General features: G+C 37.4%; 1 protein-coding gene across 8 annotated transcripts in view; it reads right to left on the minus strand.

Annotated features, from left to right (window-relative positions):
- INPP4B (inositol polyphosphate-4-phosphatase type II B) overlaps positions 1–26,686 on the minus strand; it is a 333,478-nt gene that overhangs the window by 206,695 nt on the left and 100,097 nt on the right. For 7 of the 8 annotated variants that reach the window (XM_074867373.1, XM_074867378.1, XM_074867376.1 and 4 more), the window contains one exon: positions 9,145–9,229. In XM_074867373.1, the coding sequence (XP_074723474.1) occupies positions 9,145–9,229 (85 nt within the window). Of the gene's footprint in view, positions 1–2,596; positions 2,760–9,144; positions 9,230–26,686 lie in introns of all 8 variants that reach the window. The other variant, XM_074867377.1, reaches the window with a different exon arrangement.

Genomic DNA, 26,686 nt, shown 5'->3' on the forward strand with positions numbered 1-26,686 from the left:
TTAGAAGACCTGATAACTTTTCTGCTGCTCTGGTAAGATCTGCAACAGCACTGTGGTCTGCTCCCTTCTGTCACTGACACTGACCTCAGTGATTCAGAAGTTTGTTTTTATTTCACAGTATTTTGGAGCTACCAGTGAAAAAAGAAAAGCAAAAAAAGAGGCATGTAGTCAACCAGCATCAAGATCAAAATTAACTAGCAGTCATTCTAATTTAAAAAAAAAAAAAAAAATTATATTTACAGGCATGCAAAACACCTGCTTATACCATTCAGCTTTTAAAAGTACAGACAATTTTAATAAAAGCAGTTCAGATATCCAAGATAACTTAGCTAAGGAAAGGCTGTCAGGCAAACAAGCCAACACTTAACAACCAAAATACAAATATGTGAAGGTGTTCTCTTCTTTTTGCTCTTTATTTTTAAATGTAAATAGGAACAGTGATCTTGTCTTGAAACATCCTACCACTAGCTAGATAAAAAACATCTGCTTTGGGAGGAAATCTCTGTTTTGCAATTGAAATCATGCTATTTATATTTACCTCTTAGCTGTGGAAATCATACTGTCAAGCACAAAAGGCATACTGAATCACCCTTAACATGCATAGAACCAGAAATGGATAGTAAAATGCAGTAGGAGTGGGCATAATTCACTGTATTCTGATCTAACAGGTGCCAGTTTTGAGATCTGGAAATTCATTCTAAACGATCACTTCAAACACTACAGTCTGCTATATTTAGGTCTTTGGAGTACTATGACAGCTAAGTTAAATTCTGAAAAGCCTATGATAATACCTGAAAAATATTAATCACTGCAAATGTAGAAAGTTTTATTCTGCAGAACAAACAGTTGTAAGTTATGTATTTCTCATACTGTTTCAATGTATGTAATGTTTATGTACAACAAGTTCACATACTAGAAGAAACACAATGTCCAAAATGCACACTGGACAAAATGTCTGTTGCAATAAAGGAACACACAGGTTTATTTATATAATAAAGATCATAATCCCTTTTCTCTTCTTTCCCAGATTATGTTGACTATTATTTTAAATCAGTTGCACACAGTAAACCCTAACAAGCTCAGACACTTAATTCCAAGTTTCTGCAGGGAGACAGAATTTAGCTGAAATGAGTCTATCTGAAAATAAAATTAACAAACCCACAAATGTAATGAAGGCCTCAAGTGAGTGGTGGACATATCAGCAGAATTATGTTTGTATTGAAACATCCTAAACATGGGAGTATTTTATGGGTGGACAAAAGCACTTTATACTTTACAATTAAAGGAGTTACTGTAGAAAATACAAGTATACAAATATCCTTTGTTATGCTGTTATTGCTGACATGAGTTACCATAAGTTAGTTTTGGAAAAAAAATCCTGAACTTTTGAGAACATTTACTATTGACTTCAACAAGAAGTAAAACTAGGAATGCATACTGTTATGATATAATTTTTGAATAAGAGGACATGTAAGATTTAGGAACATACAATACTAAGAAAATTTTCTATCTGCTTGGGAATCTGCAATAGCAGAACAGTAATTTTCATCTTAGTACTGGACATCCCCAGTGGGGTTTCAAGTTCAGTGGCATAAACCCCGGGAAGACATTCACACAGTTAACTATAATTATTTTCTTTGTATCATTCAACTTACTAGCCCTAAATACAAAGCACAATGATATGTAGTTCTATCTTTATCTCTTCTTCTTCTTCTTGAACTGAAGAAGGTCTACACAGCTACAAGAACCAACATAGGACCTTTTGATAGCTTGCATAAACTCAGAAAACAGAAAGAAAGAGAAAGACTTTGAAATCAGACACTGGGATACTGACGTAACTTACAGCTACCTGATAGTGTTTGTCCTGACAGTAGATTTGGAGACATCTAATTGAAATCACTATCTATCTATAAATCAACATTTTCCAAAGCTTTGTCCTCAGCTTTTCCCAAGATATCTCATTTGTTTCCTGGAACCTAGCAGAGTGCTTAAGAATACTACTACTGTATCACTTACACTACTACAAGAGGAAATCTAAAAATGTCAGACATACTCTTCATATTTGCTATTAAACACTAGTCTGCAGTTGCAATAAATAACCAGCTATCAGAATGTTTCTTCTCATTTCTCTACACTGTTAGTTCAGTTTTGAACTGTCCAGTTGAAAATAAATCAATGGTCACAGAGGTGGAATGGCCTGAGGAGGTGGAAAAACTAAAAGAAAAAAAAAAAAGTAAAATATTAATAATTCTAACACATGAAGTGATCTCTAAATGTTAGCACTGACACTTGGATAACACAAGTGGCACTTGGATAATGCTGCAAAAGCAAGCCAACACTGAGGCATCATTGGTGAAATCTGTGGGAAGAGTTTCTGTAGCAGAGCATTCTGTGTTCACTCTTCAGCAGGTGGATGTAGCACTCGAGACTATAGAAACTCACATCCACTTGGCCAGTAGTGTTGCTATACACACATTTTGAAGGCAAGTTTTGTAGTCTAGAAACTTCCCAACTTTCACACTGTGTAAGTGTGTTCAAACCCTTGACTTCCCATCCCTTGACACACAAAGTGAGCAGAAATAGAGACATCACTTACACTGACGTTACAGAATCCTAATGTGGTCCAGTGGCTGTACTACTTCAGGGACCTTCTTAAGTGGAGATACCTCACTAGCAGGTACTTAGTGGCCCTTCCAGCAGCTTGCCCACCTTGCTTCTTTTCCTTATTTCAGTATCAGAGACTCAACTGGAGGCAAGAGCTGAGGAAGTAGATAGTGGAAAGCAAACATGTCTGTTCATAGAGGCTTTCTGATCAGGACTCTATTCACCAACTCTCTTATTGAAGCGTGATCTCAACAAGCCTTTCTCTCACAGAAGCCAGTATAGAAAGTCACGGTTTCAGAGGGCTTCTGCAGCTCAAATAAAGAATTCAAGCCCCCTGATCAAACAGGACTGCTGTCAAATAAAGAAATAGCACAATGAGAAGCTGAGATATCCCCAGTGGCACTGGAAAGCCTTTTCTACTCTAACCCAACTGTCTAAAGTCAGAAGTGTATTTTGGTGTTAGTTCTATCATCTTCAGATAACCTTTTTTTGTTCCCATTATTTTGTAATAAAACTTAAATTTCCCAAATTTTTCAATTTAACAATAGCAATTGCCTCTTTTCTCTGCAAGTACTTTGATATTTCAGTTGTTTCTAAAATGAAAACAAATTTCTTGTTAAAAATGTCTTAATGATGTCCCTCAATTTTTAAAGCGTACTTAACTGTAACTTTAGTCATAATCTCTTACACAGAAACCTGGGTTTCTGTGAAGTCAAAAAAATTGAGTCACTCAAAAATCTGTAGGCAGTTACTGGAGTTGACCCTTGTCTTTCAAAAGGCTGCAGTTCAATGGAAAGGCTTTTAAAATATAAAATAATAAAACAAACACTTTCAAGGGTAAGGGGGAAAACACTTTGGTCTGAAAGCATTTTCATTTGTTATTAATTTTCTTTTTTTTTCTTAAGAAGGCTTTATTGTTTTATTTTACTAAATATGTAAAAGTGACAGGAAGACTGACTCTATGGTTTCCTTTATTTTCATTGATGAGAGTTATAAGCATAAAATCATGTTGAACACAGCAAAAAAGAAATTACTGGCAGGATTTAAATAAAAACATGTACAAAGCACATGGCCAGTGTTTAGGATGACAGCCTCTCCTTTTCTAGAGGATCACTATTTTTTCTCCTATGCCAATATGCAAAGTAAGAGAGTTCAAAAGGTTAAAGGTTGTCTCTCTCTTTTCACACACACTAGCAAAAAGTAATTCTCAGCAGTGGAAAATGGTTGGGAATATCAATAAGCCACTGACACTCTAAAATATAAAGCACCATCACAGCTAACCACCATATGCTGTAACAAAAGTCGAATGGAAGCTTTGATACGTAAATTATATCCGCAGGATATTTCTAATACAGACATCAGAGGCTTTTAATTCACAAAGCTGATTGAATTCTATATGCTGATGCACTTCATGTTCAAATTAGTAGTGATGAAATCATGCCATGGTTACTCATGATGCTATGTTCATCTTTCTTTGGAAGCTAAATTTTCAATCAAAGATAAAGAATTTAATTAAAAATTTTATCATCAGTGTTGGGATTTTTTTTAATTTTGCAATGCTAGAATAAACTTATATAAGTTACCATTATAATCTCCATTTAAGTCCCCACAGAAGCCCACAAAGAGCCTGAGGTATTTGAAATTAATATAGCATGATACCCCAGGTTGACTACTGCAGCATAATATTTTGTTTCTTTTAATACCTGCAGGCTTTCACACATGCCACATCGCTTCTCCCCTTTCATTAAATAAATACCACACCTAGGCTGGAAGCAAGGCAGACCACACAAATATTTAAATACCACAGTGGTATCTCAAGATCACTGAACAGAAATACTGCAACATTCATCTGAAGTAGTAAGCGAGGCCTTTGCTAAGCAGTAGACTGCTTTTGCTGAAAGCAAGTATATCACATCACTGGCTGGACCATCAGTCTACCTTAAAAAAAGGCAGGATTCAGAGATCTTGATTCTCTGCCTAGGTCTGCAAGAGTAACCTTAGCATATGCCTCAGTTACTCCATCTCTAAAACAGGGAGTGATACCGACCTGCCTTTCCAAGCCACTACTACTGAAGGAAACTAAAAGCTCCAAGTTGAGTGGCTTGTATACTACAAACAGCAAAAGGGAATGCTTGCAGTCTTAAGGGCATTCCTATATGCAGGCCTTTTTATTTTTTCCTGATACCCTGCAACACATTTTAGACAACTGTGACCTTGCATTAAAAGTTCTGTCTTACTCCTCTGTTCTCTCCCTTCCTCCTCACGTCTCACCAGCCCTACCTGGGTGTTAGAGCTCTTACCTTCCTAGTTCTCACTAAGGGACCACACACACTAATGCAGTTAATACAGTCTTAAAGGAATCTCTTACCCTGAAAAACAGAAGACATTTACAGATTAACAGAAGGCAGTCCTTGAGTGCTATCTCTCACATCTAATTTCATTTCCCTGTGCTTGTGTCCCCTGTGTTCATTCCTAATTTTGTGTTGTACATCACCACATGGAGGAAAGGAGGCAGGGAGTTCTTTGCCATTACCCACACAAGGCTCTGTACAACACAGTGGTCAACTTCAGAAGGCTCTTGGGACAGGTTCAAACATTTAGCCACCCAGCTCTAATTGCCCTATTCCAGAGAAACGTAACAGTGACCAAAAACTGCCAACATTAACACAACTTTTTGTTCCTGGTTGTGATCTTTTTGCATCTTCTGCTCAAACACTGACACATCTGGAAGTGGACAAAACACTTAAAAGCCTGATGCAAATTCAGGGTGGTGTGTTGACCTTGGCTGGCTGCCAGCCACCCGCCCAGCTGCTCACTCACTCCCCGTCCTCAACAGGGCTGGAAGAGAAAAGAAGCAACAGCTCATGGGTTGAGATTAAGACAGGGGGATCACTTACCAATTACCATCATGGGCAAAACAGACTCATCTTATGGGAAAAATAATTTAATTTATTGCAAATAAAAAGAGTGCTGACTAGGGAGAAAAAAAGCCTTCCCCCCACCTCCACTCCCTACATTTTCCCAGGCTCAATTTCACTCCTGACTCCTCTACCTTCCCTGCACCCCGAGCAGCATGGAGGTTTGAGGGCTGGGGAGGTGTTATGGTCAGTCTATAACAGCTTCTCTCTGCTGTTTCTTCCTCCTCCCACTTTACGCTGGTTGCAGCACGGCCTCTCCACAGGCAGCAAGGAAATACCTGCTCCACTGGGGTCTCTCCAGGAGCTGCAGGGGAATCTCTGCTCAGGTACCTGGAGCACCTCCCTCCTCCCCTCCATCTGCTCTCACTCTAGTGCTCGCATGGCTGTTTCTCACTGTTTTTTAGTCCTCACTCCTCACTGCTGGGAAGTGTTTCTTCTCCTTCTGAAATACGCTTTCCCCAAGTTGCCACCAGCAGGGCCCTGCAGCCCCCACTGCCACCACCTGGGCACATAAATCCAGCAGAGTAAATACAGGGTTTCCAAGGTCCAGCAGACACACAGCTATTCTCTAAATAGGTATGATTATATATTTCTGTGTCTGGTGAGGCTACAATGCCTGCTTGTATCGTACAAGGTACAAGTTTAGATGGCACAAACACAGTGGTTATTCCTGAGGAGAATCCAAGGTAAGGCAATTAACATTTGCATTGCTCAAATGTTTCAGTCCACAGCAGCAGTTACCAGGTTTAAGATCTTTTTGGTCAGAAGAGTTGAAATGTTCTCCTTATCACACCTTCCAGGATTTCAGGAATGAATCACACTCCTGTAAACTGCCACCTCCAATCAGATCCATCTCACACCAGTGTCTGATCTGTTCTGCTAATATCAACTAGTTCATGTTACCAGGGCATGCAAGCAACCAGCCACAATACAGAACAATAGTTCACCTAACAAACCCTTCTGTTTCCTTTCATGGTCCGCTTAGAAACCTTCTGAGCTAGGCTGCTTTGGGAGCACTACACTTGGAAGCACTGACAGGATTATCTGCTGCGACTGCCTGACTTCTTCTGTACTCCCGTTATGATTCAGTGCCCACGCCACCCTAAGGCAATGATCAGCTCCGCAGTATCACTAGATGTTGCACGAAAATGTCCTGGTTTTTCCTTCCATGTTTACTCCACTGCCCTTTATTACATTCTTTTCTTAAATATCCCTAATACCCCTTAAATATCCCTAACTTAAATAAACTTAGTCTTAATTTCTCACTCTTACTCATGTCTCCTAGAATTCAACCCACCACTCAGAGAAAGATAGAGACCATTGGCCAAAAGCTCACTCCAAATCCCCCTTCCATGGTTCCAACTTGAACACCCAGCTAATTTTTTGCAGGCTGCAAGATGAAGAAAATATCTCCTCCTAGCCACTCCACAAGTTATATCTCACAGATCAACTCTACCTCCTTAGAGCTTCTGCTGTGATCTGGCACAGATCTCCTCTGTCTGTTCCACAAGGAATTTGATATTGTCAGCAGGTATATCTTCCTATCCTGCTTCCACCTGAATCCTTTAAAGCCCCAGATAAGACATTTTAGAGCTTTTTTGGGCTCCCAACAACCAGTGGGTATATTCTTGTGACAACACAGCTAGTTTTTCATGATCAAATCCCCCATTGACAAAGATCTGTCGTCTTAGTTCCTGAGTTTTGCTTTTCTCCCCTGTTTTGTCTTCTGAATTTTGTTCTCTCCTACAGTACATGGATTATTATTTCACTTCTTTTGGTATTTTATCCTCACTCAGTACACAGGATATCATCTTCATTTGTCTTCAGTTTTGTTCTAATACCTCATAATAGCCTGGCTTTCTTTTTCTTTTCCCATTCAGCAAATCATCAGCCAGACTGTTGTCCTTGTTCTCCGGCACAGGAAAATTGCCAAGTTTGAAATCCATTTCTCCTCTACCTGTCTTGTCCCTTTCGCTATATTCTGGTGCATTCCTTTGTTTGCGCCCCAGTTATGCATCATCATTTGTTGGCTCTGCATACCTGGAGTTTTTTGTACTGTTTTCTCTTTTCTCCTTTAACATGTTTTTAGAGGCTGGTCAGAATGCCACCCTTACCTCTAATCACACTACTGACCTACAGAAACTTTGTTTTGGATTGTCTCTCAGCTAGCAATTTCTGTTCCTAACTATGCACGCATATTTTTTCCTCCACCCATATTCACAGTCTATTTTTCTCCACAGGCAGCCTGAAATGCTTACTCAGTATTCATTGTTGTCTACTTCCCCAGCTTTTGGACTTAAAACCTGCCAGTCTCACTGCCACAGAAACTGTCCTGTTTGCAGGCTTCAAAGCTAATTGAAAGAGTCCTGTCAGCAATTACAACTGTATTCTTGGTTCAGTTCAGTAGCATTATGTTCAAGCATTGTAAAAGAGAGTGCCAGAAACAAACAGACACGACTGTATTTATACTCAAACTGTAACATCACCACCTCATACAGCTGATGATTCCAATCAATGAATTGGGCTCAATAAGAGCATAATTGGAAGTCTCAATTTGAGACTCAGTGGTAATCATACAGCTGTTATAGTTAGGCAAAGCGATGATTCCAAATCCAGACAGAAGTCCTTTTTGATGCAGTGCCTCAACATTAGGCACAAGACACAAAATTTAATTCTGCTACTGAAGATGCATGATTTGAGCTATTCCTCAGAATACTACTCAGAAAAGGATAAAACACACAATAAATACATTTGAAGTCACTGCCTTCTCAAATGTGACAAAACACTAGAATCACTTCAACAAGTGAGGAAGAAAGCATGATTAATACCCCATTTTCCTTCAAGTGGACTGGAGATTTCAGTGAGTATAAAAAAAAAAAAAAGGTAGGAATTTCTACTAAATGTAAAGTTGGCCATCAAGCCCACAAATGAAGCATAGCCTTCTGTCCTCTGTACCTAGTTTTACTAGCTTACCAAAACTGCTTTTAGACCATTACAGCTAACAGAAAATGGCAAATTGATGAAAGGACTTCAAAACTCTGCAGTGGTATCAGAAAGAATCCACATCATAAAAAATTTCTGCCACAATGGCTATTTAAATTATTCCTGCAGAAAAAACTCTGTGTCAGCATTTCTCCCCATAAAATCTCTCCACTGAAATAATGATTCTGATTTCCATGAAATAACTAATTTTTTTCTACCGTTTTTAACAATTTTATTAATGAAGAGTTGATAGGAGATGACAAAAGCAGGAAATCCCTTATTTAATAGGGACATTAGCAATGACTAATCATTCAAGAACAAGATGAACTGGCTATGCATCAACATAAACCCCATATTGTAAATAACACCTAACAAAACAGAACCTTTGTTGTCAGAGGAAGATGATGACCTATGATTTTTCACTTGATTTTAGAAAAAGTAAAACAACAGGTTTTAGGATTTTCTTTTTCAGCATGAATTCAGAGACAAACAGTATTTAGATGTATGCATCTAACAAACAATAGGATATATTTTAGCTAAGTTTTTAGCAAAGTTTCAATGCCGGGGGTGGGGGTGTTGTCATTATTGTTGACAGAAATAAAAAATTCACACTGAACATATTGAGCTATGTCTTACTTACTGAGAACTATTGAAACATCTGTTTTACTCCTGAACTCCACAATCCAGCAGCGCTCCAGGATTACCACTTCAGAGGCTTCAGAACTCTGTGAGACATAAAGATGACAAAACGTTAGAATTTGGAACCTGACTGGGAAGTCCTTCTGTTTGGCTGTTCACAGCCAACACAACATGTAGATATAAAGACAACAAAGCACAATAGTCACTAGGCAGATGGATACAGGCATTCTTTAATTACTGATCTGTGCCATCCTACTTCAGCTCAATGAGCTATAATGGGAATAAACTGTTAAAAAAGATTATGCAGGAAACTAAGTAAAAAGGAACTCAGTAGTTAGGTTTTTTTCATATTGTAGGTATTCAAAAGTTTAGGTGCCACCTCATTCCTAAGCAAATCAGGCAAGCCCAGCTTATTCCAACCTCCATATTTACTAATAAGGCTGAATTAAATGTCAGATTCTATTCAAAGAGTAAGATACTTCCAAGCAAATGAAATAACATGTAACCTTAGAGGAGGTATTTCTCTTCAATTTTTATTTAAAAGGGATGTCTTTATCATCGCTTGAAACTTTGGATGTTGTCTCTGGCTCTGCAATTCCGATGACATTAAGTGATATGGACCTATTGCAGAGTGCAATAAGATACAAATTACCACTATCATTTTTTGTGAGTGCTCTGCAGAGAAGATGCAGACTCTTCTCCTAGTTTAGTAAGTGTGACTCATTTTTCAGAAGAGTGAAGCTATCAATCACTCCCTCGGAATTAATTTTTTTTCCCTTAAAACTTTTATTATCCATTTTTTATCTCTAACATCTGGTAACAAATAACCCTTAGAACATGCACCCATACACTTCCTCATCTCAGGTTCCCAACATGAATGTTGCAGAGCTCATTCTCTACCTCAGTGAGATTCTGCAGGGATTAATGTAAATTCTTATTTTAACATTCCTTCCTCAGGTACTTTTTTATTCCAAGTGTTCCTAAAGATGAAAAACCTTTCATATTGCAGACCAATTTTACCGAAAGCCTAAACTTTAGTTCCACATATTTGACACTTAATGAATGACTTCATAAAAAAGTTCATATTTATAACATCTGCCTTACATATGCAAGTTTTCTTGTCTACCTCTTCCTCTGCATTTATGCTGTGTTATTTGGCCTGCCAGAATCAGACCACCTTTTTGCCAAGAGTTTCACATTCATTTTTAAATGGATGGCTTGATCCTGCAGTTTCTCACAAAAAGAACCTTTACTTACGTAATAATACCATTGTTTTTTCACAAACAAAAAAGTGAAAGTTTAATATAGTAAGACTGTAAGACTACAGTAAGACTGACGAGTAACAAACAGGTAACATTTTGGAACATCTAACAAGGATTTCCTTGAGAAAGTCTATATTTATGCCCTCTCTCACACCTTTTACCACTTATTAAATGAACACTCCAAACCCAGTATCAAAGCACAAATCAACATCCAGAGGTGACAAAAGGTTAAAATAAAACAGAGGAGCGGGGAAAAAAAGCATATGATGTTGTATTGAAATATGCCAGAAGTCAAGGGAGAAGGTTCAATGGACCAAGAAAAAGCAATCAAACTTATCCAGAAACCGTTTGTACATTGACTTCTTTGAAATATTATTCAGGCTGGGCTGGGCTAAAAAGGGATATACTGTCCTGTAGACTGAAGAACAGCTAATTGATTGTTTAAAAAAAGGAAAAAATGAAGGAAAGTAGTGAAACAGTGCAGTGAGTTTGGGGAGAAATACAAGTGCTAGGTTGGGAGCTTTTTTATTTATAGAATCCAGCAAGTCAAGCATACTTGGTAACCCAGAGGCAATTCTCAGGTGCTATCATGTGAGGCATTCTTTGAGGTTCTACCAGGGAAAATAAAATACAGGAAGTCTTTATGAGCAACAGCTGAAGTCAGCATGGGAAAATAGGCAATAATAATTAAAACAACAAACAGCTGACTAATTAGGAAGAGTTCTGCACTGCAATGATGCTGATAACTATTTTCATTCTTTAGATTTTGAAGCAAGATTTCAACACTGATACAGTCTCCCAGATAACCCTCATTTGAAAAGTAGGTAATGCAGCCCATTCCTTCGAGAGCTGGCAATCTTTCAGAAAAGCTATGACCAAAAGAAGGGGTTTATTTCAGAAGTTAACAAAGGTCTGAGACAATCTAACACTCAGTTGTGAGTCCATGAAAGACTCCTATCCAGACTGTCCAAAAAATACTCAAATCAACTCTAACAGCTTTTTCCCTTTTCATCCCTACAGAAAATGGTTCCTCTGCTGATATTCACGCCCCACAGATGAAACGTGCAAACGTGACAACTCCCTAGACTTAACGTTTCCTCCAAAACATATGTCTGCAGTAAGTGGAAGCCTGTCAGTATACAAAGACAAGCAACTCCCTGTTGCATGGCTTTCAGACAAGTCAGGTATTCAGAAAGGCTGGGAATGAAGAATAACAGCTTCCATGTAGTTTGCTATAGCTGCCAAGACTTAAAGGCTTGATCTTTGGATTTGTATATGAAAGGCATATGTATAATACAAACAAATTGGCAAATGGTTAGCAAAAAACAACTATCAGATAATCAACAAGAATTTGTTTAAGGTTTATCTCACAACGCAGTTGACATACAACAGTAACTGCAAACACAAGAGAGGATGGTTCAGAGTATTTCAAGCTTTCTGCGTTTCAGGACAGCAGACGCTACAGCATAAGAGCCTCTTTAGAGACAAGTTACTCCACACCTTACACCAGTGGAAGCTACAATGAAACAATGTTGCAACTTCAAATTAATCTGAATGCTTTTCCAAGATACACAATCAAGTACAGTGATCAGAGGATATGCATTTACTTTTTTCTGTATGTGAGAGGGAAGAAGGAGGGAAACAAGAAAAAAAGATGAAAGAGCATAAGGCTGCCAGAAAAGAAGTAGGTGTCACTGCAAAACATCTCCCACATCCTGACACAAAACTGAAGAACAAGACCTTCAGAATCAGTATTATTGCAGACTTTTCATCATTTAGATGAGCTATGCTCTGTCTGTCACACAAAAGGCTAACAAGGAATTTATTTACAAATGAAATGACAAAATTGTAATCAAGGGAACCATTATGTGTATCTGATAGAAATCAGCTTTGATTTTCAGTACCTGAAGAGATCCAGAATTTCTCTCTTACTTTAAGTGCATAATATAAGCTTATTTGGACTAGATATTATTTTATTTTTCTAGGTTTGATTTTAATAAAAGGGTAACTTCCAATGATCTGGTCTTTATGCATGGCAAACAGGATCAAAATCAGATCTGTAGTAATGTGTTACAACCCAACATATTTTTTCTTTTCTTCCTACCATTGGTAATTTTGGCTGTTACAAAAAACTTACTGGATCAATCCAAATGCCAAAAAGCAACTAGGCCTTGAACTATCACATCTTTCTTAAAATTCTGACAAATTCTAGAGGCATCCCACCACCACCCAGATCAGGAAATTGTTTTAAAACACTGATTTGAAGAGGAAATTAAATGATTCATAAATCTAACCTAAATATCCTAGTAAAATTGATACAGTAGAAAAGTGACCAAAACCGAAAATTAGCAGAAACTGTTTCAATTCACTTTGCCAAGTGATTGGATGAGCTTTGCTATCAGTATGCTCTTGTAAATCTGAAGTACTACTGTACTACTAAATCCACTAATGTCTACTGTAACTGCCACGTGTTTCAAATCAGAGTGATGAAGATATCCCTGTTTCTGTGGAGTCCACACCTAAAACTGAAATAAGAGATAGTCATACCAAAACACATGAGCAGGTGTCTGCTAACTGCATAGTCAGACCTACATAACTGTACACAATTCTTTTTAATGTAAAGAAAGCTTAATTATATTAAACTGGCAACCATCATGCAAGTACCTAGCTCCAGATTCATAAGCAATCTGAAGCATACATTGTATAAAGAAGTTTCCTGATAGAGTAAGATATAATATTTTTTGCAATTAGAAAGCACAAAAAATGAAAAAACATTCTACAGCAGCAAGGGAAACACATGGTATTTGAAATTACATTGGTACATTTTTTCAGTTCTTTCTAACTCTCTGCACCAAATCGGTAAATTACATTGCAGCTAGAATTTGTAACTACATTATTTCAGACTCCAGCCTGCCATTTTTCTTTGGACTGGGGAGAAAAAGAATCTTTCAAAAAAAAAAAAAAAATAAAAGCACTGAGGAACTTTTAAAACTGTTGGAGTGGCACGTTTGAGCTATTTTTGCATTCCTGTAGATCTGACTCCATGTACCATTGTGGGGGGGAGGAAGTGTGTCATTATGAAAGGGTTTTACAATAGGAGATTTGTTGCTGGGGGCAGGGACGGGATATAAAAATCTGCCGTTAGCTATATCAAGTCGAGAACTAAACTGACAGTTAAAATTAGAAGTGACATTCCAAGCAATTCCTCTGTATTAAAACAGTAAGCAGGAAAGTAAAGCTATAGCCTTGTAGAAAAAAAACAAACACTACAGAAAGTAAAAACTCTTCTAATAAGACAGAAAAAGCCTCCACAGTCAAGTGGGAGTTGGGGGGTGGGGTGTGTGTGTGAATTTCAGTTTATTTTTCTAAAAGCTTACTTTTGCAAACTTGAAATAGCTAAATTGAAATCATTATAGTGTAGAGATGCTACATACACCAATCTACTTGTCATGCTTTTCAAATCAGTTATTTTCTGCCTGAATTTATAAGTATTCCTATAATAAAAACAAGTTAAAGACAGAAATTTTATGGAAAGATAACAAAACATAACTAAAAAGGATAAAACTATAGTCACACAGAAGTAAGACAAAAGACTAGGCTAGGAACAAAAAAAAAAAAAGAAAATACTTTCAAAATGCAAATGATGAGAATTGGTTTCAGTTCTTGCTTGCTATTAAAGAAAATACTGACAATAGAGAAATTTGCCTGCAGGGACTGGTAGTAGCAGGTGAAGTTTATCAAATTATTTTGAATCCATATCATCTCTCCCTCAAACTGCAAAGTCATCCCTGTCCAGCACTTACTAGAAGACATATCTAATGCCTTCGCTGGAAGCCTTAGAAGAAAAGTTGGTGACTGAGGAAACCTGAAAGACCAGGTGTTTGGGCACCTACAAGGCTGCTTTCAGTGATATAAAGGCTAAGTGCTTAACTTGCAGGAATGGAAAGCGAAGTGAAGCCCCCACTCCTCATTAGGGACTCTTCTCTAGTTCCACCACATACCTCCATCCCAACTGTGCAAACCTGGCTCAGAATACCTCAGCGTCCTCAGACTCCTACTGAAGGCTGGTTTTCCAGGAGAGCTAGAAGGAAGTGAATAGGCGTGACGATATGGCCGCTATCTCTTGGCACACCTACAGTGCGACCAAAGGTCTGCAACACATAATGCTATTAACAATAGCCTAGTGTTAACCTAACTAGCTCTGACACCAATAGCAGCAAAGTCCTAAGGGCATTAAAAATGGCACAAGCTGTACAACTTGCCTACGATCCTGAGTTTTTACAGCTTCACTGGTACTGGCAAATGGGCTAGTCAGATTGATACTAGCTCAATAATGCATGCATGTGCTCAGGTCATGCTTTTGAGTACACTATAAACATTACCATCCACATTTGCTATTTCAGTGTTAGCACAGATAAGGTTCATCACTACAAAGTTAAAGCACAGCTTTTTTTATATATATTTTATATACATGAACAAGAAAAAAGCACCACGATTTGACAGGGTGATTTCATTCATAAATAGAAAAGCTATCAGTCTTAAATTTATTTCAGTGTATTTCTACAGCAATATGTCCATTACCAAATAGAGCAAAATACATTGTTCTAAGTTTCAGGTATTAACAAATGACTGCATGACATACACAAGCATATAACTTGCAGAATTAAAAACTCCCCTTTAAATAGTGGCAAGCAGTATTCAACAATCTGAAATCTCCTTTAATATTATATATTCTTCTGCCATATTAATATTCCCACCCTATGCCTATTAAGTAACGCAAAGCCTACAACCCAAGCTGCGTGATAAGGAAAAACATGCTTCCAGGGCATCTGATGAGGTGCTTCAATTATTCCAGACAGACTGTAACCTGGTAGTTCATTGCAACCACCTTTACAAACTGTCAGCTCACTGAAAGATACTCAAATCATCTTTTTCAAAAATCACCCTACCCACTGTGATTAATCCATCATGCAATGCTACCAGATACCAACTTCAAGCTGACAATATAATACTACTAATCTGCATTCACTGTGGAAAATGTTGACTTACGTCACTGAACAAGCCCTGCAGAACCGACAAGTACTTTTAATAGACTATTACCTTTAACAAATGTGAATACCTAACCAATAGTAATTTTCTTTTCAGTTTCAAAATGCATTAGTAGTAATAATAATAATGTACAAATACACATTCTTTTAATTCACACCCCACATTCACTTAGTTTATTATGCACGGGCATAATTAAAGAATGAAAATGAAACACTTTCTACATTCTACACACAGCTTGAAACAATCTCAAATTACCCTTCCTACATAAAAAGTTAATTATATACAGTTCAGATACGAATTAGTTAAGTTTTTCAAAGTTATATTTTGGTGCAAGACTCCAGTGCTGTATCACAACACATACCTTGGATAATACACTTTTTAAAAAAATTCTCCCCCTTTGTTCTCACATTTTGGCTGTCATTTAAAAAACATGTTATTATTCTCTGGCTCAGTTCCCAATATATTGCCTTTTTACTTCAGAAATAGCTTAAAATAAGAATTAAAAGTTAACTGTATTTTAAAATTAGGTATGACAGCTTAATTACAGCTTTTACCAGTTTCGGCAGTACCAGAGAAGTAAGGAAGGCAGAATACAAAAACATTATTGCTACAAGTATTGTGTGTTTGTAAAATGCATTATCTTTGGATATTTAAAGGTGGACAATAAAGGATGTTTCTCTCCACTGGGAAGAATTCTGCCAATTTTTACCATTTTATTGCAAGTCTCACAACATCTGGCGTAACTTTCAGTAACTCTCAGCAACTCTCAGCTCCTGGAGCCACAATATCACAAGCTTTCCAAAGACCTTTTTGTTGGTTTTCAAAATTGTGCATGATTTAAGCCAAACTCCTAATTTTTCAGGGCCATAGCTTCTTAAATCTTGAAGTGGCAATACCATCCTTGTGGAAGAGATACAATCAAAATGTCCTTGCTGAAATTAATTTGAGTCACAAGAGCTTATATCTCTTCCATTAAAAAAAAAAAAAGGCTCAGATGAAACAACTGATTAAACTGATTATATAAATTACCCCCTTCCTTACGGAAGCCCAAGGAACAAGAATGATGGGAAGACCACCAGCTGCTCCTTGGGGACAAATTCTCTGCCAGGTTCATTGTGACTCATTGATACAGGGAGGTTTACATACCTCTGCAGGGTAGAATCTATCTTGTAGAAAGCAATTTTATTTTCTGCTAGAGGAAGAAAAAGAGATTTCACTGAGGTGTTTGTGAAAATAAATGTTTTACTGGTTTTGGGACAGTTGACTAACAACAGATGATGAGTTTCTCTTGATACTTAGGATGTATAAAAATAACTTTATTGGTAGCCACCATGTTATGATTTCCTTTTAAGTAACAATTTTCCAGTTGTGAGTGAACTATTAAAAAAAAATAACAAATAAATCAATGGATGTACACATTGCACTCCCTACATGAGAACAAAAGCTTCTACCCGAATGGTTAACAAGCTTTATTTGGTCATTTCTATTCAGTATCAGTTTCAGCTCAAACAATATTGTGCTGGTGAGACTCAGTTAAAAGGAACATCATATTTAATGCTAGGACAGTTCTGGCTATTTGACTTTAACGTGCAAGAAAGTGCAAAAATAGAAGCATTTCAAGCTCCAGTAGCCAGGCCCAAATTGATCTCAGTGGAAAGGGGACACACATATAGATCTGTTATTCCTCTGGAAAACTCTGCCAAGCAAGATTTTACCAGCTCTGATTGCCAAAGGACTGAAGAACCAGGCTACGATGACAATGATTGCACTCTGTTGCTATGATACTCCTCTTGGTATTGAGAAGAACAAACATGACAAAGGACTCCTAGAACAAGGGCACCAGCGAATCACTGGAGTGGGACCAATAGGCAATACAAAGTCCTGTTTGTGATGCAAGGGGGGTGGCAGGAAGACCACTGTCATGAATATAAGTATACTTCAGTATGTAAGTAAGAAGGAAGTGGACAAAATCCCAGGAACTGAGTAGACAACTGGGAACAACGGTTCCCTGACACAAGGTCTCAACACGGGCTGTGCAGCCCCTGTAATCAAGAAGGTGAGAAACAAAGAAGTTTTCTGGGTTGCACCAAGTCCCATGCTATTAAACCCATGCTGAAATTAATTTAGCTACAAGAGTGTCTTCTTAAGAAGAGACTCGTAGCAAGCAGAAATGGTTGCTGTTGGCAACCCCCAAAATATGCCAGGCATGGAAGAGTCATACAGAGAGCTCATGAGTAAGGAAGAGCAGAGGGCAAGGAGTGCGTGCTGAATACAATACATTCGGCCCACAGCCATAACAACTCCCTTGACTCCCTAGCAGTTCCAGCTAAATTTGGTGGCATAAGGTCTTTGTGTTTTTGAAACGGCTTGCTGAAAAGCTAGAGGATGCTTGCCACTAAACCGTATCAGGGAGAGGACAGAGTCACACCATGTGCCTGACCAATGCATCCTGACATGAAGAAATTCAGAAATTGTGAGGCACTATGACCCCTCTCTACTCTCTAGGGGATAGATAAATTCAACTAAAGGCAACTCTGCACAATACTCCACACAAGTTCATGAAAGGGACATTTTGGACAGTGCAAATTTCCTTTAACTAAGCTAGTTTATATTTTCCTCACAGACTTGAAATCTTTTCGCAATTGTGTTTAATTCTATTTAATTCCAAAACAGAGTACCTATTTGTCAGAAAGTGTTTAAGTAAGAGATGATCCAAATTGATAGACAAACTTAAGAAAAAGGAAATGGAGAAGGGGAAATATATACCTGGAGCATTTTTATTTGGTAGCTAACACCTTCCACTGTAAAGCAATCATTCTTTAATTGCCATAATTTAATTAAATTTTTAATTTCTCTTAGTAGTTTAAAAAGCAGTTTCTCATGGCTTTATTACCTGCTCTTTATTCTGAATTTGGGTCACATGAGTGTCAGGCATGCAATGAACTCCATCCAAACTTTCTTACCTCTGGTGTTACTGGACTGCTCTTGTGAAACATGAACCTTAAATAAGAACACTTTGGCATAATTCACATTTCAAGATACAGACCAAGACTGTTTCTTCTGCCAGTCTCTGACTGACAGTCAAAATATATCAATTTAAAAAAACAAGTTATCTAGAACTTTATGAAGACGTAATATTACAAGCGGCTCGAGTTATCAGCAGCTCTGATGAAGACTATACTTTTAAATGCGTTACCAATGCACATAAACAGTGTTGAATAGAGCAATCAGTAACAGCTTTGTATCTTTATTATTGAAGATAAATAAAAGATCATAGTTTTATTTTACAGTGACTCTCCCCATCAAAAAACCAACTTGTAAACACCCAATCAAAACAATTGCAGGTAATCTAATACTTTTAAACAATTACAGTTGGCTCCATGTTTGGCTGAAGTTTTCCACAAAACCACAGAATGGTTGAGGCTGGAAGGGACCTCTGGAGGGCATCTGGTCCAACCCCCCTGCTCAAGCAGGGCCACCTAAAGCCAGTTGCCCAGGACCATGTCCAGACAGCTTTTGAGTACCTCTAAAGATGGAGAGACCACAGCCTCTCTGGGCAACCTGTGCCCAGTCACCCACACAGTGAAAAAGTGTTTCCTGATTGATATTCAGAGGGAACTTCCTGCATGTCAGTTTGTGCCCATTGCCTCTACTTCTGTCACTGGGCAGCACTGAAAAGAGTCTGGCACAGTCTTTGCACCCTCCCTTCAGGTATTTACACACACTGTTAAGATTCCTCCTGAGCCTTCTCCAGGCTGAACAGTCCCAGCTCTTTCAGCCTTTCCTCATTTGAGAGATGCTCTGGTCCCTTAATCTTTGTGGCCCTCCATTGGACTCTCTATAGTACGTGCATGTCTCTTCTACTGAGAAGCCCAGAACTGGATGTTTCTTACATTGTAACAATTCTACAGTTTAAATTATTTCATGACTTACATTACTATAATTTTAGTGTACTTTATACAGTAGCTTTCAGTACTGCAAATGACTGAACTGTCAGCAGTGCTGCATAGCTTGTATTTTGTTTGGTTTTTTTCAAAGATAGAACACTTAGGTTTCAAAATATAATAAACTGGAATTGCAATAAAACAGCATTTTAGCCAGCATAGTATGTTATCACCACTTAACAGCAAAGTCAGTACTGTGAGTGAACAGCCTCTCTACCATTACGTTGACAGTAACATAGCTACGGGCTATGAAGAGATCCCTCAAACACCCATCACCTCTAGATTTCAGTGCCCAGATGCCCTGACCACTGATTTGCCCTCAGACAGATCATGGCAATCCTGTGAATTCTGGTGTGTCTGATCCCAGGCATATTTGACATAAAACCAACATGCAGTATTTCCAAGGCAACGGGTGTATTAGACCAAAGATCCGTTATTCTGACTACAAGTGCCATAAATAATGTCCAAGGAAGAGGGAAAGCACGACAACCACATGCAGTACTCCCTCAGCCCCCAGCTGTTTTCACATCAGGGTTTTTCCTCAGATGTCTGTTCCATTCACTAACTCTCAATGATGATCCTCTTTCTTGAAAGCGCCTAGTATTTTTTTCAAATACATGTCTACTTCTAGCATCTACAGCATCTTATAGCAAGCAACTCCAGTATTTCCACTACCTGTTCCATGAAAAATCACCTTCTTTTGTTTGTTTGCAATCCAGTTCCTACTGGCTTCATTTAACATCCTGAGTTCTTGCACTGGAAGAGACCATGGACTGTTAATACCCTTCTCCTCCTTTAAACAAATCATGATTTTGCAGATTACTATCAGAGACCACCTTAGTCATCATCTCTTTTCCAGGCTGAAGAGTTTTATCTTCTTCATTCCTTGCCCTGATGACTCAGCTCTTTCTCTGAAACTTTCCCAGCTCCACTATACCCTGTAGGATGAGGGAAACTGAACTGCACAGTGGATCTTTACAGAGTTCTCTGCTTGGTTCTTTCCTTTCCCAACAGCTCCTAACATTCAATTTACTTCTTGACCACAACTGATCATCTATCTGATCTTTTCATGCAACTGTGCCAAGCCTATCGTTTTGATGGGAAATTTTTATTATTTCTCTTCACATGTATAAATTCACATTTATCCATGTAGATTTATCTGTCACTTTATTGCCTAATGATTTAGACTTCTATGGTGATTCTACAATTATTCATACTTGATCCCCCATCTTAACTATTCAGTAAGTTAGTATCATCAGACTTTCTCACCTCATTGCTTACCTTCCTCTCAAAGGTTTATGCACACGTGACAGTACCAGCCTCAACACATATCCTTGCTGATGCACTACACTCTAAGAACCGGCCAAGTAGTCACCATTCCTAGACCTTATATTTTATTCAACTAGTTACCCATGCTAGATTTCCCCTCTCCTATTACAATGTAGTGATTGGCATTATTTTTATTAGAAGGTGAAAAAAACTACATTGAAAGGCAAAGGAAAGACATAAGTGTATATGAAGTAAATAAATACAGTTGCTTATGTAATCATTTTGCATGCACTCTTGGAAGTGAAAGATGTTTTCAGGGATCATACAGATCATTCATTGATTTAAATTATGAATGTGCAGTTATTTAAATATATTTAAAATATGGACATCATAAATGACAACACAAATTGCAGCAAAAACAGTGTATTTAAAAACATATTTCAAGCGCAGAGCAAAACAAGACCAAATTGCATTCCACTGGTTGGCCTCCAACAAGTTGTGCAGAGAACTATGTTTTACTCAAGACTTAGTTTCATGATCCACAGAACTCCAAAGAAACAGCCTCAGGATGGACTTTTAACCCTTCATAAGAAAATACCTTTCTTCATAGTACCTTTCTTTTCATTATAAGTCTTATGTTTTCCCCTGAAGGTTTTCCCAAAGTGAAAAATCAATCCAAAATTCACTATATGCTATCAACTTTTCCCACAACCTTAGAATAAAAACATTGCAAAAACTAAGTGGTTTGATATATTTTTCATTATAAACTGTAAGTGCTAACGTATCCAATGTATGCATTGTAAAGATAACTCCTGCTCTTCTCATACCTTGGATTGCCCATAGTAATGTCGACTTTTATTTGAAAGCAAGCTATGATTTTCACCCCCACCTTGAGCTTTAATCTTCTGCACAGTGCTTCTGAAAGAAGCAAACAGAGTATTCTTCAAGGTGGTCAAGACTCAGTATACTGAGAGACAGGCATTGTGTGATTAGTTATAGTCCCTTAGAGGATCAAAAGAATTCCTAGCAGACCTGTAAATTGTCTCCAGGTAGCCGTTGCCCAACATCAATAAATCCCAATTTCTAAACTAGGAACCAAATAAGACAAGCCTTTTATTTCTTTTTTAAGCTTCTTAATTTCAGCTTCCTCACTCCTCCTCCAGCATTTGTTTGTCCTCTCTTCTCTTTTCTTCTCTTTTTTGCAGCTAAAGGAATGGCAGCCCTCCAGATCACTCCCAAGCTCAAAGGGGCATACCAAGGTGTGCCAGAGTACAGCTCTGCCTTTAACCTGTCCTGGTATCAATGCCAACACCGGGCATGTCTGTGTTCTTTGTAACAGAAGCAAAATTAGGCCCTTGATATTCTATATGCGTATCTGCTATATTTTATGTTTGAGGATAAACAAAACAAAAAAACCCAGACCACATAGAAACCCAAACCTGTTACAGTCATGGAAAGATGAGGGTTTTATTCCTCCCAGAGAAACTTTTCATCTCAAATCCCCTTACAACCAATAAGTTGCTCAACATAAAAGGCAGAGTGAGAAATTCATGTGTGGGCACCCAGAGAAAAACCACCTAGGTTATAAGCTCTCAATTTAGAAAGCTTACATCATACTCCATGAAATGAGAGAGACTTACTAAACCTCATCAACTTTAATTCAAAAAACACAAACACCTCCCTTCCCTACTGATTAACAACAGTATTTTATTTCAGACATGGTACTGACTTTTTGATCTTTCAAATTACATCTCAGGAACTCTCTCACTAAACAGGACCTGGTAAAGTAATTTATGTGACAAACTGTAGAAATTAGATGCTTGGGAATTAGAAGACAAACATTCTAAGCAGCAAGAATAATTTTCAGTCAGTTAAATACCAAAGGAAATGGTGGCATTTCACAAATACATCCCACTTTATTCTTAATAAGCAAGTTTTGTATATAGATTTTGAAAAACAAATACCTCTGCTCAAAAAAAATGTTCTTGCTTTACTAGAACATCCTGTATTCCTATTTTAGGATATTTATAAGAACAGTAACTAAGCATGAACAAATGTTTTATAAAAAAGTACATTTGTGCAGACAATTGAGTGCGGACAAAACAAGCCAGGTATCAGTAGAAGGACACTTCTCATAAAACAGTTGCTTCACCTCTCATCTCTCAGGACATCCTCAAGGAAATCACACACACCACTTCTCAAATACAAGCTTTGGAATGGAGGATGCAGTTTTATAGGCAACTAAACTGACATAACAGCTAAAATTCATAACTCTACTAGATACCAAATACATCCAATGGGCCATAAAATAGAAGTTATGGGCTCGGTATGATCTCTCCCTCCACAGCCAACTCACATTCCACCAGATATAAACTGCCTGTCTCTTCCCCTCAGGAGGCAACTGCTTTCTCATGTCTTCCTTCCACCAAGGACACCCTGTCTACTCTTCTCCCACCTCCCCTCCTAGGGGCTACCTTTCCTTTCTGAGACAATAAAATTGATCCGTACTTAATTGCGCTCTGTGCAACAGTCTTCACCTTCTATTTAGCTTTGAATACTGATGTTTTGATTTCAGACCTTAACAAAGGCATTTGTGATCAAGAGCTTGTCACTTCTCAGCTGTGTCACTTGGTCTAATGAACTCCATAGCCTCTAACTACTGATCTTGATTATGTTCTCGCATCATCACAGATACACCATCACTATCGTTGTTCAGAGTAACATGCACAGAAAGAAAATGGGAGTAATGAGCCCACAGAAAGAAAGTTTAGGAGAGGTATTTTTAACAGTTAGGAAAGAAAGATCAATAGGTCAGTACGTATGAGCAAGAAGGGTACCTACTTGTGTGAGCGGGCACACCATAGCATGTTTAAGTTCAAACTAAATATAGTGACTTGATTTGCAGGGCAAACAAAGTTTTCAAAAATACCTGCCAAAGAGTAGTACTTGGGGTTTCTGACCCGTTTACCCAAAATTCTTTTTTAAATAATGATGAGTATCAAAGCAAACTTTTATCTGTACTTAGACCTATCCACCTTCTCTCTGCAAATACAATTTTTTCTTTCCACACTTTAAAAAAATCAAAGTATATTTAAAAAGAAAAGCACAAAATTCAGCCGCAGCCCCTGACTGCAAACTCCAGCTATGCGATCACTATTTGAAGCCAAGAACACAAAGAAAGAAAGTCCACCTGCAGAAACTATCAGCCTTCCAGATTCTCAAATATTTAAGTGTCATGTTCTACACTCAAAGCAGAAGTAAAAACAAATAGAAGCATTACAAGGTTAGTTTACTCAGATGCAATTATCCAGAAACTGTCTGTTGATTACAGCATCAACAGGCCCTAAATATTTCTTTATTTACATCTAAATACTATTTCAATACTTTTTATGTGCCTTGATATAGTGCAGAAACTGGGGTTTACAGTACCACGTGCTGGCTATAAACACCAAGCATAAAACTGATTGTTAAAATTAATGGTATGTGACAAGCTCTAACATGCCTTAAAAACAAATACCCTTCATAGAATCATAATAAAAATATTCAACTCACTGATTCAACACACAGGTATTCATAATCTTAACAAAAAACTAAATTACAACTTCCATCTTAAAGCATTCTGCTTTAAACATGGAGGCTTTGTTCAAAACAATCTACTAATTAAAGTAATTCAGGTTTTTATACTCATTGGGAAAAGACAGCTAAACAATTAGTGCTTTTACTTCCAACAGACACACTTAAGTTTGTGGTGTTATAAATGACTTCATTACAAGGCTGTGAAGCAGTTCCACATAAAGTTATTTAGTAGTACATTTATAATGACACAAACAAATGTAAGTCTCAAGTTGCAAAGAACTATTACATTTCCTAAATTAACATTACATGCAGAGTTACAGTTTTAAGGGAAAACAGCATGACTCCTACAAAAGAAAACCTGGATTCAAAAAAACTCCACAGACCAACAAAAAAGAAAAAAAACCCCACCCACCAAAACTCAAACCAACAAAAAACCTCACAACACCTTAGTAAAAGTAAACTAAATTTTTTTAAAAAGTTATAAATAGTTATAAATAGTTTTGTTACTAAACAAGAGATCTCTTCCAGAAAATCCAGTATATCAACTAGTTCAACTCAGCATTGTCCACACCTTCAGCTAGAAGGTATCAACTTATTTCCAGGCTAGTATTTGAAATGAAAATGTCATTTCAGATGTTTAGAAGGTTCCTTCCCTTAAAGGCTATCAATGAAAAATTTATAAACAATTTTCAGAAAAGAAAAAAAAGTTATATGTTGATAGTTGTGCACACTAAGCAGATGTTGGACAACTGACCTGGTTATTTTTACTTCAGACATTAATAAGACAATTTAGAATAGTCTGTCCTGCACGTAGGTGAAAAAAGAGCATCAGCCTTCTCTCTAGTCCATTTTCATCACTTGGTTTAAAGGCCATTTTTACTGACCATTCTTAAATAAAAGTAGTTGAGAGAGGTGGAAAATCTTCCCCAAAGTATATGGAAGAAGAAACAGAGGTAAAAGTTAACACGTAGTCTCAAAAGACAAAGAAATGCTCCCTCTTTGAAAGTAGGCATGGTTTTTTAGAAAGTCCCATTAAAAAAACCCCACCTGTTTTCTTTAACTTCCACCATATGGAGTGGAGAAAAAAGTAAGGCTATTTCATAAGGTTACCTTTGGCTACTAATTACAAAATCGATGTCAGATTTTACCATCACCGAGATAATTGTCTCAATTTGTTTCTAAATTTGTTCAAACTGTATACGTATTATACCAAAAATGCTGCTTAGTAAAGAGAACAGGGAAACAATATTGCTTATCACCCCAGTTATGTCAGTATCTTACAAAAACCTCAAATTGTTAATTTACTAACCTGATTACTTTGACAGAAAAAGAACAACATTTACATTGCAACAGAACTCATAAAATTAAATTTTAAAAATTCTTAAATAAATAAACTACACAATAACTGTTGCATCTGCACAAAGGCCCACATAGCACAGTATGCATCTATGGTGGTGAACAAAGGCAAATAAACAGGGAATTCTTTCAGAGCAGGGCAAGCACATAGTCACGCTTCTCTAAAAGACCTCCAAGCTTCTACTAGCCTTGTTCAGGGACTTTTCCGAACAAATGGGTAATTGTGTTTAATGAACTTGTATCGATTCCTTCAGCATATTGCATCTGTCGATATGTCCACTACTACAACTTCCTCAGTTTTTTTCTGGCATTACCTCTGATTCTATTTTAAATAACCTTCTGCAATTACAAGAGCTTTAAAACCCAGTTTTACTGAGGATTTTATTTTTGATTATTTTGGTGGTTGTCATGGGGGTACAGCAAACTAGAATAACAACTTTTGTGGAAGGTTATTTAAAGGAAGGTTAGTTTTAAAAAAGTTAGGTTTAAAACACTTGTTATATGCAGAAAGCATATAACACAGATACATTTAGTGCACACAAAAGGGCAATACAGATGACTAAATAGTTCCTACAAACAAACTACAGAGAGTCCTTTTACTTCTGAAAATTTGAGCTTGGCTATAAAACACAAATCAAACTATTGCAAGGATCCTATCCTAATTTATAGTAAACATTTCAAACCTGTGACATTTGCTAAGTAATGTTGTCCAACCTCATCTGGAGAGACCAATTCTAGCAGACTTCACAGCAGATCATCCTCAAGGAAAACTTAGCTTTACCAATACACAGTCTCAAAAGAGTCTGTGCATTAGAACAGTCCAAATAAGAAGCCACAGTTTGCTTACAAAACTATATGTAAACAAACATTCATTACAAATTTGATGACATACTATGCAGACTTAGGTTAAACTTATCTCACCACAAATGAAAATTGTTTTCAAGACTAATCATGAATGCATTTGTTTCCTGGGAAAAAGAAACAAAGCAACAATTGACATTGAAGCATAGCAGATACTTGCTAAAAAAAAAAAAATCACTTTGGTATTTTTGTTTGCTTGCCTTTTTTTTTTTTTTTTTTTTTTTTT

Source organism: Strix uralensis, chromosome 4, assembly GCF_047716275.1.
Source record: "Strix uralensis isolate ZFMK-TIS-50842 chromosome 4, bStrUra1, whole genome shotgun sequence".
Taxonomy (NCBI): Eukaryota; Metazoa; Chordata; class Aves; order Strigiformes; family Strigidae; genus Strix; species Strix uralensis.